Here is a 15,177-nt window from a genome sequence, read left to right as displayed (position 1 = left end):
TGGATTTACAGGTAACAACCCCAAGCAATGGTATCAGTTAATGATTGACTGCTGTTTTCTGGCAGATTTTTCCAATTAATTTCATTTAAAACAGTGATGCTTAATCCTGGCTGCACATTAGAATCCTCTGGAGAGCTTAGGAAAAAAAAATACTGATGCCAGAGCCCACCCTAATTAAATTCTGGTTTGATTGGTCTGAAGTCTAAGCACTGGTTTGTCTGAAAAACTCCCCAGGTGATTATGTTAGTTAGCCAGGGTTGGAACCATTGATTTAAAACATCAGGGAAAGTTCCAATCAACTAATCAATGGTTTTAAAACAGTTACAGCAGCACTGTTTTCTTCACATCTGGCAATGTGTTCCATTACAAAATAATGAAATAATTTGCATAACATACTTGGTAGGGTTTTCTCATTATCTATTCATTTTTGCTAAGTAAAGTCAACATATGGCTGAATTCGACAATAAATCTGAAACTGATGGTTCCACTGAACCTTCTTATCACCTTCTTATCTCCATTATCTTCTGTGTCCAAATCATATCACAAAGATTTGATGTGGTAATCACTGGGCTTGAGCTTTATGTTGAGGTGTCTGGGCAGCCCAGGAGGCATGGTACTTATCAGAGATTCCAGGTCATTTTGTCATCATGGGACTTTCAGTGCTATGGAAATTCAACAGAGAAATCAGTGTGGGCTGGAATAATTAGTAATGTGGAACTCCTTCCTGCTTTTGGGCCTTGTCTCTTTTATCTAAGCAGGTTACAAGTATTGCCTCCCTTTTCTAGTGTCCTACCGCGTCTTTTTCCTTTCCCTTTAAAGCATTAGAAAAGGCAAGAGATAGGAGTAGGAAGACTCACTGATTTATAAAACGGGGAGTGTAATTAAAGGTCATTTAATTCAACCACCGCCTGAGACCAAGAGACTTTCCCAGGATCACACAGCTAGATCACACCTGGAGCTAGGCCTGGACCTGGGAGCCTGACTCCCAAACCCCATTCTCTTCAAGAAACCACCTGGCCTTTCAAGATAGACAGCTCAGATACCCGGGAGAGCTTCCTCCTTCCACAAGAGGTTCTCCAGCCATCTTATCCTCGTCAAACTGGGCCCTTTCCACTTCATTAACTGAGGTTTTATTCAGTCTTCTCAGACGCATCCTACTTAATACGGGGCGCAACAGCTTCTGAACTTTGCTCCCTTCCTCCTCACTAGAGCCCTGTGCTGCTAATACTTGTGTATCTTCTATTGTTACATGCTCCTCGTTGATGTGCATTTATTGAATGCCTGCTGTTGTCAAGCGTCATAAGGTTCTAGGAGGAAATACCCAAACAGAAGACGCCCCGCTCTGCGCAGAGCCCCCGCAGCCAGCCCCTCGGTCGCATTTCCTGGCTAGCCTAGTCTGGCCCTCTGCGGACAGCTCAAACCCGGGAGGAGGGAGTTTCACGCTGGATTGGGGGTGTCGGCCTGGCTTTTCTCAGCGCTGGTGAAAGGAACGAATAACCCCCAGCATGGGTGGGGAGGCCCCATGAGCAGGCCTCTGCTGCGAAGGCTGCACGGAAGGAGGGCGGCCAGCCTGACTCAGCCACCCCGGGGTTGCCGCTGGTGAGGAGAACGGCCGGGGGAGGGGCCTGGGAAGAGCGGGAATTGCGGGGAGGAGAAGAGGGAGGAGGAAGGGCCGCAGGGACGAGCCGCGCGGGAGACCCGGGAGAAGCCGGAGAAGGCGGCCGGAAAGGGCAGCGAGGAGAGCAGAGAGCAGAGAGGCGGAGGGAGGGGGAAGGGCCTGGGGGACGTCGGGGGAGGAGCCAGGGGAGGGGGGGCCGGGGAGGAGCCGGGGCGGGGTCGGGCAAGGGGCGGGGCCGGGGGAGAGGCGACAGAGGCCGCGCCGCCGCCGCGCGTTCTACGGCCGCGGGTCCGGCTGCCGGGGTGCTCCTTTAGCCGCCGCTCCCCGAGGCGTGGGCTCTGGCGGCCCCGGCCGACGAGGACGCCCCGCGCGCCCCCCGCGGGCCGCCGGGGTCGGGGGACCGTGGAGACGCGGGCGCGCCCGGGCCGCCAACGCCGCCTCCCCCGGCGCCCGGCGCCGGCATGGAGCTCTTCCAAGCCAAGGACCACTACATCCTGCAGCAGGGCGAGCGCGCGCTGTGGTGCAGCCGCCGCGACGGCGGCCTCCAGCTCCGACCCGGTGAGGCGGGCGGCGCGGGCCCGGCGGGCGGGCGGGCGGGGGGCGAGGAGGGGGCGCGGCCGGGCCCCTCAGCCCGGGCAGCCGAGCGGGCGCCGCCTGCGGCCCTGCGCGCGGGGCGGGGCGGGCGGGCGCGAGCTGTCAGTATTTCCTGCCCCTCCGCGGGGGACAAAGGGCCGGCGACCCTCTCCCTGCGAGCGCGCCTCCGCGCCGACATGGCTCTGGAGGGCGGTCGGGAGAGCGGACCCGCCCGAGCCGAGGACCCCGAGACGGGGTCGGGCCGGCGCCCCCCGGGAAAGTTCGATTGAGGTGCGCCTGGCCTTGAGGGCCTCTCAGATGTCCTTCGTGGCAGGTTCTGGGTTCGAATCCCGATCTCAGACCAGAAGCGATCGCGCTGGTTCGGTGGAACGTCCTGCCGGAGCTTCACCCCCTCTTGACATCTGTGTGCTTCTGGTCCCTTCTTATTAAAGGCGTGACTTCGTTCTGGTTACCTCACAGGCACCCGGCGTAAAGCACCTTTTCTTTCATTTCAGTAGTACAGCTAAGCTGTATTGCAGTGTTGAACTTCGAGTGTTTTTATGTGACTCGGTACTGTGCGAAACAGGATGTATTGTGGGTCCGTGCCTGGGTGTCATGTAAGCTGTTATGAGCTGCCCGAGTCTGCACCGATTAGTTTGCGTTGGGAAAACTAGTTCACAGCGGTGAGTTATAAACAGAACGGTCCAGGGCGCGTTTCCTTTGTGAGGGGACTTGGTAGCACCTCCGCCTCTGAGGTTGCCTGTCCTTTTTCCTAATCGCCTCAGAGATCTTTCATTTTAGGGGAAGTGAGAATAGAGGTTTTTTTTTTTAAGTATGCTTTTTTTTTTGGTGAGGAAGATTGGCCCTGAGCTAACATCAGTTGCCAATCTTCCTCTTTTTCATTTTTTTCTCCCCCAAACCCCAGTACATAGTTGTATATTCTAGTTGTACATCCTTCTGCTTGTGCTGTGTGGGAGAGGGCTCAGTATGGCCTGATGAGCGGTGCCACGTCCGCGCCCAGGATCCGAACCTGCAGACCCGTCCTGCCCAACTGGAGCGGAGGAACTTAACCGCTGGGCCTTGGCTGCTCGGAGAATAGAGTTCTTTAAAGAAATAGAGCATTTCAGTGTACTTGTAATTCTTATATGTACTCTAGACAAAACTGTAGGTGTTAACTGAAAAGTATGAAACGTCCAAATGAGCTTTTTCGTATCACGGCAGCGAACGTTCATAGGATGGTTTCCAAGGACGTGGTTCCTTAATATATTATTCGCAAACCTCATAACAAGCTTACAAAGTCGGGGGTGGGGGGATCCTCTTTTTCAGGTGTGAAAGCTTGAGTAATTTGCTCAAGGTCATGGAGAGGGTAGAGCTGGCCCCCAGAACCTGGCAGGGCCCAGTGCTTTCTTATGGAGGCCTGCTAGTTAATTTGCTAGAGCAGGGAAGGAGATCTTATTGTTCCTAGGCTCTGGGTGTATTTTCTTGCTATTACACTTTACTGCCTCTATTCAGAATAGAGGAGAAACTGCTGCACCCAGGTAAGGGTCTTGATGATCTTGGGACAGAAGTTGTTGTAAATAGGCTAATTTTGGCTGGTCTCCAGTCATTCTCTTCTCTCTGCTTCTCCTGATTTGACCATTTGCCTGGCTCTTCCCCACACTTCCTCGCCAAAGTTTGGGTAAGGCTTCAGGTGCAGCTTAAAGAAACGTAGGTTGAAAATTCCCAGGCTGCCGAGGAGCCAACTCTTTGGGTTCTAAGAGCTTATCTCTTCCAGCCAGGTGGAACTTGAGATCATCTCCATCCAGCTCTTCGGCAGGACCCTTTCTGCACCTCATTTCTTCAACTACAGAGTGAGGATTGGGCTTTTTAGACCTTGTACATAGTGAAGATGTTTTTTAAAACAATACCGATTTGTTCATGTACGTCTTGGAGGACAAGAATTGACGTGTTCCTTGAAAAATGCTCAGGAAATCTCTGGGTGGTCATCTGTGTATTCGGCGGTGAGTTGAGGTGTGTATAAATAGAGTGGACTGGGTTGTCTCCATTTGTAGGGCTGCTGTCTCCTTTCTCTTAGCCCCTAAGATTGACAGAGATGATCCAAGCTGGTGGAATTATATGGAACAAGGTGTGGCCACCAGAGTCCTCTGAATGGGACGGGCTTTATGTGAATTGTGTGTCATTCTGTTTGGTTTAAGATTGTTTCTTGTACACAGTAGGCTCTCCAATCCTGATGGCTGCTTGGGGATAACTTATTCCCCTTAAGTGAAGTGAGTCCACTCTTCTAGGATGCTGGCTGGGGACTTACCCTTCAATGGAAGCATTTAAACCCTTACTTGTGAGCTGAAGAAGCTCAGATGAGCCGCAGAATTAAGCCTTCAAGGAGTATTCACAGAGTAACCTGGGCCTGCATTTTGGCTTAAGCCATACGGTTTGAATAACTGTTTATATATCCAAAGTCCACATCAGAAGTCAAGTTAAAAACTTTTTTCTGAATGAAATGGCTGTAGTCCTTGCAGTTAAGTCTATCTCACTTCTTAGGATGTTGCAGATCACAGACTGAAGTAGACCGAAAGTCTGGAGGAGGGAAGAGGCCATTGTAACCATTTTGATGTGCAGGTGTGTAAGTAGAGCCAGTGAAGAAGGAATCCCGTGCACTGGACTTGACCAGATAGTTTGTCCTGTCCAGCACTCAGGGTCCTTTCTAAAGAATGGCTGTTTCATAATGGTATTTTAATTGGGTAAGTGCCTTTCAGGTCTTTTTCTGTAGAATCATTTAAACGTCTCTTCATTTTATTGGACCTTTCCCCTCTACTTTTATGGCCAGTTTTGCTGCTGTTTGTAGTGAAAGCATTTAAAATCATTCGTTGTTTCCTATTCGATATTCAGCTGAATAGGTTACTGACCACGTCCTTTTCTTTTCCAAAGGGGAGTATTATGAGGCCAAAAAAGCCTACGGGCATTGTGGTTTTTGTATTTGTGGCTATTGAACAACCTGAAACAGGACTTTTCCTCTTCCTAGAGATATCAGAAGAATCGGTATTGATATTTAAGGTTAAAATGACCATTTCCTTAGCCTGGAATGTTTGTAACTGTTAGCCCCCTTTCCTGCCTAGTTTCTTCTGTTAAGACCAGCTCAGATGCCACCCCGACCCTGTGCTCACCCTAGCCTGCATCCTTGGGGCAGGATTATTGGTCTCCCTTATTGTGTTTCCAGGTGCTTTATACACTTAGTACACACTTTGATCGTAGCCCTTACTGCATCATTTAGTAGTAGTTTGCTTCCTTCTTCCCCAGTGGACAGTGCATCCCCCACGGCAAGGCCTGTCCTTTACTCGTCTCGGTATCTCTGGGCTTTAGCCTGCTTAGGATGCAGCAGGCATTTTTGGTTGAGTTGAGCTGAATTAAATTTAAGTCCAAGTTTTCTCTCAGTAAAATCATTGCCATAAAAATAGGATGTTGAGTTATGCTTATTACTCATTTTAGGCTCTATTTTGAATATCTTCTAATTGGGGCAGAAAATCTCTGTCCAGCTGAGTGAGAAAATAGGAGGAAAGGTGCGTTTCCACTTGTGTTATTTTTCTATCTGATTTAGCATCACCTTTTTTTTTTAATCTTTGTGGTAGTATTTATTTTCTTCTTTAATATTATTTAAAGTTTTTCGGTTCTCTTCTAGCTGAATAGTTGAGTATTATTTTTTCTGGTGTTTCCATTTTTTTAAGGTTAGCGAGTAGTCCGTATTCATACGAAGCACTAGTTTTTGGTGGATGCTTATGTCTATTGCAAGGTAATACCACCAGAAAAAAATATTTAGGTGGTTTTATTTTCTACCAGGGAAGATGATGAAGCACTGTGTAAACATTCAGTAATCTCCTGAGAGAAGAGTTTTACTATCTGAGAATAAGGATTGTAATTTAAAGACTTGAAAAGGAATATAATACAGTCCTCTGTTGGGGAAGGGTGATATGGTCTTATCGCTTCAGTCTTAAAATTGTTTCCGCTAGTCCTGTGGCTTTATCTGATATGACGGTGTTATATAATTTACTGCTGCGTCCTGCGTCCTTCTATTCTGAGGCTGAGTGACCATGAAAGATGGTAAAGCATCTGTCGGAGACATAACATTCATAAGCACGTAAACTATATAGAGAGAGATGATACTCTGATGAATGCCAGTGAACATTTATTTTGGGGGGGATATTAGCCATCAGAATTCACAGAAACATAAAAAAGTGTTCCTGTTCTTCTTAGTTATTTTTTGACAATGAAATTATTTTTAGTATGTCATGCAGTTAACTTTTTTGAATGAGAAGTTATAGTTATGGAATTGAAGTTCATGTAACTTCTCTCTTCAGGAGTCATATTTTATGAAACTATATTCAGTTTATTTAGAGTTTTATGTCATTTGGTATTTACTTTAAAAAAAGATTTTGAACTTAAAAAAATCATATTTGCTAAAAATTCACAAATTACTGTGACAAAATCTAATAGGGCGTTTAATTTAAAAATTAATTATTAAATATATTGTAAAAATCTAACCATTTTTGTTGTTGTTGAATAATCAGGTTTTTTCCTAGTGTTTGTAGTCTTCACTTTCTTTAAAACAGCTCACCAGTTTTATACCCAGAACTGCTTTTTACCCTATATTTTGTATTTCTAACAGGCTAGCAGTTGGACTGAACAGGTCTTTGTTTATTTTTATGAACATTTATTTTTATGCTTACAAGTAGAAAAGACTCATCTTTCCAAAGATTTTTCCCCTCTTCTTTGGTTTTCAAAAAAGAAAAGAGTCTTGCTAAGGGGACTGATGACAATTTTTGGAATTGGGGTTTCCAGATTGAGGGGAGTTTTTGTGCATATTTTGTCGTTTACATTGTCAACTGAGATTAATAGTAGACATTAACAGTAGCTTTTATTATTGAGCATTTTTCTGAACCGGACACTGTTCTAAGCCTTTGATATGTACTGTTTAATTTTATCCTCACAATAAATCTCAGGAGGTGGATTTTATTGTTATCCTCATTTAACAGATGAGGAAACTGAGGCATAGAGAAGTAATTTATCCAAGTTCACAAGGAGGGAGAGACAGGCTTCTAACCTCGTATGACTCCAAAGCCAAATTTTCCTCAATGTTGGCAAAAATATTTTATAAACCTTCTACCTTCTTGACTGCAAAGGTATAGGTTTTATATTTTTATGAATAGTATCTGAGCTGTATCTTTAGCTATCATAGTCGTTGTAGTGTAGCCTATATAGAGAATAAAATAGCCTCTCAAATGTAATAGCACACACATTGAGAAAGGATCTGTATAGAATGAGAAGGCTGATAAGGAGAAGACTGGTTTGTTCTTTGACCCTACACCTGCCCTGCCTCCTTTCTTGCAAAATTAGTTTATATAGTTACAGGGAACGCCATTATATAATAGATTGACTAGTTGTTTTTCTAGTTCTGGTCAGTTTATCCGGTTTCTCTTCTTAAGTTTTTGGAACATCTGCAGTTTGGGAAGGGAATAGATGTAGGGTAGATCTTTGAAGAGAAACATTGATATGTACTGGATGGGAACTATTTCAGCCAATGATGAGCAACCCGAGGCCTTTCCAGTCTAGCTTTGCGAGAGTCCTAGATCCAATTTCACAGGCATCCTTTCAGAGCATAGAAAGCAGAGAAGGAATGTGTGGAGAAAAAGTCTTTAGGGCGACCAGCTTCAAAGAAGGAAGGAACCTTTGTAGAAGCACAGATTCCTGGATGCTTGTGTTCTGACCAGGCCATAGCCAGCAGAGGCCAGGACTTGCCAAAGGCTGGCTTCAGAGGAGAGGCGATATCAAGGCCTGTTAGGGTAGAGGATGCAGGTGCCTGAAACCAGGGTGCCCTGACAGCTTGGTCTTTCGGGAACCTGGCTGCGTTGGTGCTGCTCCAGGATGCCCAGCAGCACGGCTCCCCCTTGTCCTACCTGCCCCGCCTAAAGCCGCCCAAGCGTGGAGAAGAAGTAGGTTCTTTGCCATATCCCCAGCACCTGGCCCACAGCAGGTCTTCTGTAAAAATATATTGAATGAATTGAAATCATTGTAGTCCCTGGTCGACCCTGTGTACTGTGAGCAGCAGAGGGGTCGTTGGGAGGATTAAATGGAGAATATAAGAACAGGAGACTAGAATGCTGTTTCTCTTGCCTGCTAAAAAAATCGTGCCACTTTCTCATTGTCATTTTATTCAGTAAAGGGGAGACTAACTTTTACGTCTGTGGGATTCAATAAATCTGTTCTCTGTTTAAATGAAAATAAATGGGACCTGAAGACATTTTATTTTCCTGTAACTGGCTCTTAGGCAGAAAAAAAAAAAAAGTTGCCTTTTGCTGATTTTCTTCCTTGTCATTGATGACAAAATTAGCTGATGTGTTTGCAGATAGATGCTAGACTATTGGAAAATCCAATGAGTTTGGCTCTGCTATTGATTCAGTGAGTTCTCAGTAGTCTAGCCTTAGAGTGGTTTTATGGGGCTTTAAATGTGTTAGATCTTTATAAGCTGTATTACTATCTGTGTATCTTTTTGTTAACTGTTCTGTTTGTGTACAAATATGTTTTAAAATATAACCTTTTAAAATCTAGTCTTGCAAACCTAAGTCCGAGAAGTAACAGCAATGTCATAGAACCTCTAACAAATAATTACTCATGGGGCTGGCCTGGTGGGGCAGCGGTTAAGTTCGCACATTCCCCTTCTCGGTGGCCCAGGGTTCGCTGGTTTGGATCCCGGGTGCAGAAGTGGCACTGCTTGGCAAAAGCCATGCTGTGGCAGGCATCCCACGTATAAAGAGGAAGATGGGCCTGGATGTTAGCTCAGGGCCAGTCTTCCTCAGCAAAAAGAGGAGGACTGGCAACAGATGTTAGCTCAGGGCTAATCTTCCTCAAAAAAAAAAAATTACTCATTAACTAGTCTGTCATTATCATTATGTGTTAACTGACCATAATTGAGCTGAGAAGAGCATTTGAATTACAGTATGTTTAACAAAATAGAGAAATAATATTTTTTATTAGTAGTAGCTGTTGATAATACATTAAGGAATCACATAGAAATAGTATTTTGAAAGTGAGGATAAACACTGAACACTTAGTGTTATAGTACTATCACCACACACACTGGGAGTATCTTAATTAAATCCCGTGCTCTGCTAGCATGACTCATTTTGTGGTTGCTGTGAGACCCTTAAAGGAACTGCTCTCATTCACAAAAAAGCATCCACGCCTGCCTGCCTGCTTTATAAGGCTCTTGAGTGAAATACGGGTTGATTTTAGGTCAGTGTTCCTTGGTGGTTTTTCTTTTAAGTTGCTTCATTTTAATTTCAGGTTCTTTCAGGTTTAACTTTGCATTTCTTACACTTGATAGTGGGATATGTAAAAGTACATTCATTTTCTTTATGCATCCTGTTCGCTGAAACAGCTTTTCACTTACATGCACTTCAAATTCCACGGTTTCTGCAGCGGTCAGTATTTGCAGTTTGAAACAGTCATAACATCTAACCAGTAGAGAATTTTAAGGATGCCATAATGTTTTTAATTATAGTAGTTTGCATGTATCATATTAATGATGCTTCACAGTATCATTATACATTGCCTTTCTGCCTTCTGCCTATTTCCATCATAAGATACCTCCCCCGTCCTGCCCCGGGGAGCAGTTGTGGTGGGCAGATCAGAGGTTAGCAGAGCAATAATTTGCTAGTCTCCTTCTGGGCGGTTGTGCTTCTTGACTTCCAGAATTCATGTCTAGTAGCTAGTGCCTTTATCCTGTCCCCCTTTGCACCTTTCAGCTACTACTCCCTTTTCTCAAAGCAGCAGCCCCACCTCCCCCATCTAACTAATTTGGTATTCTATTTCTTTCTGCTTCCAAATTATATCAAGTCTGAAATTCTGTGAAGTAATTTATTCTTTCAACAAATATTTATTGAAGACCTGTCTGCTGGGCATTGTGCCAAAATAAAAAGATGGCTAAAACAGTCTCTACCCTAGCAAGAGTGTGGTCCGATAAGGAGAGACCCAACAGGATGCTAGAGTGGCGGGTGCTGCGATAGAGCTCTAAGACAGTTCCGTGAGAGATTTGAGCTGGGGCTTGAGGTTTGAGGTCTGTGTGTGTGTGTGTGTCTGTCTTTTTTCCCCAAGATGGTGAAAGCCTAATGTAGAAAATGGGAAGAAAAGTGCTTTTTTATTTGATTCTGTGAAGTTTTTTCCAGCTGTAAATAGGCTGTGATTGTTTCTCTCTGTGAAGGGAAAGGCCTGGAAGAAACTGGCTGTCTGCATTTGTGGACTTTCATGGACTTTTTTGTCATACCAGAAATAACTCTCTGTATGCACAGTGCCTTCGTTCTAATTGGGTTCTCAAAAAAAAAAAAAAAAAGCTTATGAATGATTGACTTTTAGGAATGAATAGTGCCTGACTGGCCGGATTGAAATGGTACTGGTTTTCCCCTGTACCCGCTCCCCTCCCAGGACACTGTGCTGTGGCCCCTGTTGTTTGATCTAAAAGCAGTTTGTTTGAGGCGAACTAAAATGGCAAATCCTAGACCTGATGGTGGGTTTGAAGGCAGAGCTTTTTGTTGGCAAGGACCTATGGCGGCAGAATGACTCTACAGCAATCCTAGATGGAAGAGAGTAAGTTAGTTTTGAGCAAAGTTTTCAGGAAAAGCTATGAAATTATTTAAACACCGGTGGGGAGAAAGGTTGCATCTCTTTAATGATCGAAGTGCTAATTTTGTGCATCTTGTTTAAGAGCTCTAAAATGAGTTAAGGAAAATACCAATTGTTAGCTTGACTATGCTCTGATTTAGCTCTCAGAAACCTATTTCTGAAAGTTATTTCAAAGGACAGTTTTGGGGATAGCAAAGGTGTGAGGGATATGTCCCAACATATTACTATGTTTTTGGGTGTTGCGTGATGAATTTATTTTCCATGGATTTATCTAATCCTTGTTTCAACTGTTTATATTTTTAGCTTCTTAAGGTAATGAGTTTGGAAAGTCGTAATTTAAGCTGTACTTCCCTTCATTTATTCCCAAACTATGTCTTTTAAATGTGTGTCTCCTAGGCCAGTATTCTGAATGTACTGTGAAGTCCACGCCTTTCATAATCTTATGGTCCTCTCGGACCTAATGATGTCCTCACCTTTCAAGAAACTCTTTCTCTTTAGCTGTCCTCTATTCTTTTTTGAGTTGCAGTGGGTCTTTCTTGAGATGCGACAGTTAGGACTTTATGCTTCAGGTGGAGAGTCAGAACTTTTAGTTTGGATATTGTAGAGTTTAGAAAATGATTTCTAATGTCCTTCATGATCATGATCAAAACTTTGTGACCCTCTTGCTGCACTGTAATTAGATCCCCTTTTTAATAGAAAAATCTAGGAATTCCTAAGATCCGTTTCCTAGGTGGTATCTCATCTTTTAAGTATTCTATGGGTTATTTATTTTTTTAAATGCAAGGCCTCTTCCCCCCGCCTCCCCCTTTTTGGTGAGGAAGAGTGGCCCTGAGCTAACATCTGTTGCCAATCTTCCTCTTTTTTATGTTCTTTTCTCCCCACAGCCCCAGTACATAGTTGTGTATCCTAGTTGTAAGTCATTCTAGTTCTTCTATGTGGGGTGCTGCCACAGTGTGGCTTGATGAGTGGTGTGTAGGTCCGAGCTCAGGATCGGGACTGGTGAACCCCAGGCTGCCGAAGTGGAGTGAGTGAACTTAACCACCTGGCTGTGGGGCTGACCCCCTCGGGTTATTTTTTTAAGTGAATTTTTTATACTAGCTTACGCCAGCTTTTCTGCCAACTCAGTATATTATGAGATCTTTATGCAGTTTATGGTACTTTATTACACGAAAGAGTTTAAAGTTGTACACGGCACAGGCATGGTCTTTGAATCAGACTGATAGGATAAAGCTAAGCTGCCGATACAGGGTCCATCTCGTAACCTATAATCATTTAGATCAGAAATTCTCAGCCTGGCTGTACATTAGAATAACCTAGGGGAGACTTACAAAATACCTGTGCCAGGGCCCTGCCCTAACAAGTTGAGTCAGACTCTGAGGAGTGGGGCCCAGGATCAGAGTTTTATAAAGCTCCCAGATGATGTAATGAGCAGCCAGCATCAACAACCATTGAGTTGGAGTTCACACTGAGAAGTCACCAGCTGCTAAACTAAATTGGACCAGCTCTTTAGCTTGCTGAATGCTGGAAAGTAATTACCATTAGAGAGTTCAGAGAAAGGTGTATCAAACTTTGCATTTATAAGATGACACCTGAGTCAAATTAATCCTCAACCTGTTTTCCTGGCCTGATTAAATTCTGAGAACCGAAACATGGATAAGCTAACAATTGGAACTTTCAGTTCCTCATTTTAGAGCTGTTTTCCTCATCTGTTTGACTTTGGTGATTGTCTTTTCAGAGCAATAATATCCTTTGTCTTTAGCAGGAAATGAAACTTGGATCCAATTATTTATGCATACTCTGGCACCTTTTCTTCCCCCATGACACAGGTGAAACTGCCTATAAACTTCAGCAGCTGTGCAAAACCCAGGCTAGTTCTTGGGCTAAGGGTGTGCCATCACTCTGGGCTCTTGGAATGAATGACTCATGCCCAGCAGGCACACAGTACTTAATCACTTGTTTTGTGTGTATCAGGAGGAAGAGGGCATATGAAAATAGAAGACATGTACTGCCAAATGGATCTGAAATAAGGGTGGAAATGTTGACCTAATGGGTCAAACATTGAGCTTAAGCAAAATACTTATGTCTTTGAGTGTATGTTACTTTAATTATTTCACTAATTAAAATTTGGCGTTGTTTCTAAAATGTTATACTTTTGTAATTTGTAAGGAACTCTACTCTTTACTAGATAACTTTGATAATCCTAAATTTTAAAACTTGTTTGCAAATTTCAAATGTTTCTCTTTTAAGTTTGTATGCCACATTGGAATATACCTTTTGAAGGAAGGATTAGAAAGCAATCTGTTTGTTGGAGCAGATCAATCAAATAACTGTTTTTTGTGAAAGAATGATATAAGCCCACTGGTCATTTTCTCTGCTATTCTGATGCCTTCCACTTCAGAGTAACCATTAATACTGGTGACATGGTCTCCATTACTAAGCATAGTTGCTACATATGCTTAGACTAATATCATCTACGTCCACATGGCATCTGTACAAACAGACTCTGCTAACGCCAACTTGTTTTATTTCCTTAGTGAAGAGTAACAGATAAAAAAAATACACATACACAAACACATTTTGAAGTGTCTCTTGTGTGCCAGGCACTGTACTAGGCAGCAGAGGCACAGCAGTTCACAGAGACACACGGAGCCTCCCTTCTTGTGCCAGTTATGTCGCCTGCTGCAGGCCTACCTCTTATTTTTTTTTTTTAATGCTTTTTTTCTCCCCAAATCCCCCCGGTACATAGTTGTATATTTTAGTTATGGGTTCTTCTAGTTGTGGCATGTGGGACGCCGCCTCAGCATGGCCTGACGAGCGGTGCTGTGTCCACGCCCAGGATTCGAACTGGTGAAACCCTGGGCTGCTGAAGTGAAGCCCACGAACTTAACCACTCGGCCACGGGGCGGGCCCCAGGCCTTCCTCTCTTGTCTCTTTGTTGGTATGAGAAGCCATGGGCACCTACTAGAGATTTTAAGATACTTTAAAGTTTCCCAGAATTTTTAGGTAAGTCTTTCATTGTGAGAAATCATGCTCATCATTTATTATATTTATTGAAAGATAAATGCTTTTATTAAAAGTGGCTGTATAGCAAAGACTGGTGTTTGGGGGTTTCCTTTAAAAACAATAGGGGCTGGCCCCATGGCCAAGTGGTTAAGTTCACACCTCCGCTTTGGTGGCCTGGGGTTTTGCTGGTTTGGATCCTGGGCCTAGATGTGGTACTGCTCATCAGGCCTTGCTGAGGTGGCATCCCACATAGCACAAGCAGAAGGACCTACAACTAGAAGATACAACTATGTTCTGGGGGGCTTTGGGGAGAATAAGAAGAAGAAAAAAAGAAGATTGGCAACAGATGTTAGCTCAGGTGCCAATCTTTAAAAAAAATAAATAAATAACTGAAAACTATAAAAACTTAAGATGTTAGTCTTATTAAAAGTCAGTGAAGGGGCTGGCCCCGTGGCCGAGTGGTTAAGTTCGTGCGCTCTGCTGCAGGCGGCCAAGTGTTTTGTTGGTTCGAATCCTGGGCATGGACATGGCACTGCTCATCAAACCACGCTGAGGCAGCGTCCCACATACCACAACTAGAAGGACCCACAACGAAGACTATACAACTATGTACTGGGGGGGCTTTGGGGAGAAAAAGGAAAAAATAAAATCTTTAAAAAAAAAAAAAAGTGAAGAGCCAGCCCTGTAGCCTAGTGGTTAAAGTTCAGCAAGCTCTGCTTCGGGGCCTAGGTTTGGTTCCTGGGAGCAGAACCACACCACTTGTCTGTCAGTAGCCATGCTGTGGTGGCTGCTCACATAGAAGAACCAGAAAAACTTACAACTGTACACAGCTATGTACGGGGGCTTTGTGGGGGGAAAGGAAGAAAAAAGGAGGAAGATAGGCAACAGGTGTTAGCTTAGGGCGAATCTTTCCCTGCAAAATAAAAATAAATGAGTAAATGGAAAAGATTTTTTAAAAATTCAATGAAAATAAGCAATTGGTAGGAGAAATCCACTCTTGGGTTTGCTCTTTCATGCTTGCTTTTACTCGTTTATTCATTTGGTTCAGTAACTATTGAATGAGTGCCTGCTATGTGTCAAACACTGGGCTAGGCCACACAAGTGTACGGTGGTAAACGAAATAGGCATAGAATTACATAAACTGATAGAAGCATTGAGACTTAGTAGTCTGTCTTTTAAGTGGTTAGTTGAAATGGTACATTTATTATAATTATTTATATATTAGGAGTTATTTCTACCTTTTATTTATGTTTTCTATTTATTGTGCTTTTTTCTTCTTTTTTTTTCCCCCCCACCATCTTTTCCTGTCTTCCATT

The 15,177-nt window shown here is 43.8% G+C and overlaps 1 protein-coding gene across 6 annotated transcripts in view; it reads left to right on the top strand.

The window, feature by feature from the left end:
• The first annotated feature begins 1,393 nt into the window (after positions 1–1,393).
• Positions 1,394–15,177, top strand: part of INPP5F (inositol polyphosphate-5-phosphatase F) — an 84,412-nt gene continuing 70,628 nt past the window's right edge. For 3 of the 6 annotated variants that reach the window (XM_023638302.2, XM_023638295.2, XM_023638314.2), the window contains exon 1: positions 1,862–2,176. In XM_023638302.2, coding sequence (XP_023494070.2) covers positions 2,080–2,176 — 97 coding nt within the window. In that variant the 5' untranslated portion in view covers positions 1,862–2,079. Of the gene's footprint in view, positions 1,600–1,861; positions 2,177–3,965; positions 4,202–10,797; positions 10,823–15,177 lie in introns of those variants that run through there. The other 3 variants (XM_070259835.1, XM_070259840.1, XM_023638308.2) reach the window with 3 other exon arrangements.

The sequence above is a fragment of the Equus caballus genome, chromosome 1 (genome assembly GCF_041296265.1).
Source record: "Equus caballus isolate H_3958 breed thoroughbred chromosome 1, TB-T2T, whole genome shotgun sequence".
NCBI classification, from domain to species: domain Eukaryota; kingdom Metazoa; phylum Chordata; class Mammalia; order Perissodactyla; family Equidae; genus Equus; species Equus caballus.
The sequence above is the reverse complement of the archived record's forward strand: the minus strand, read 5'-3'. Positions and strand labels throughout refer to the sequence as shown.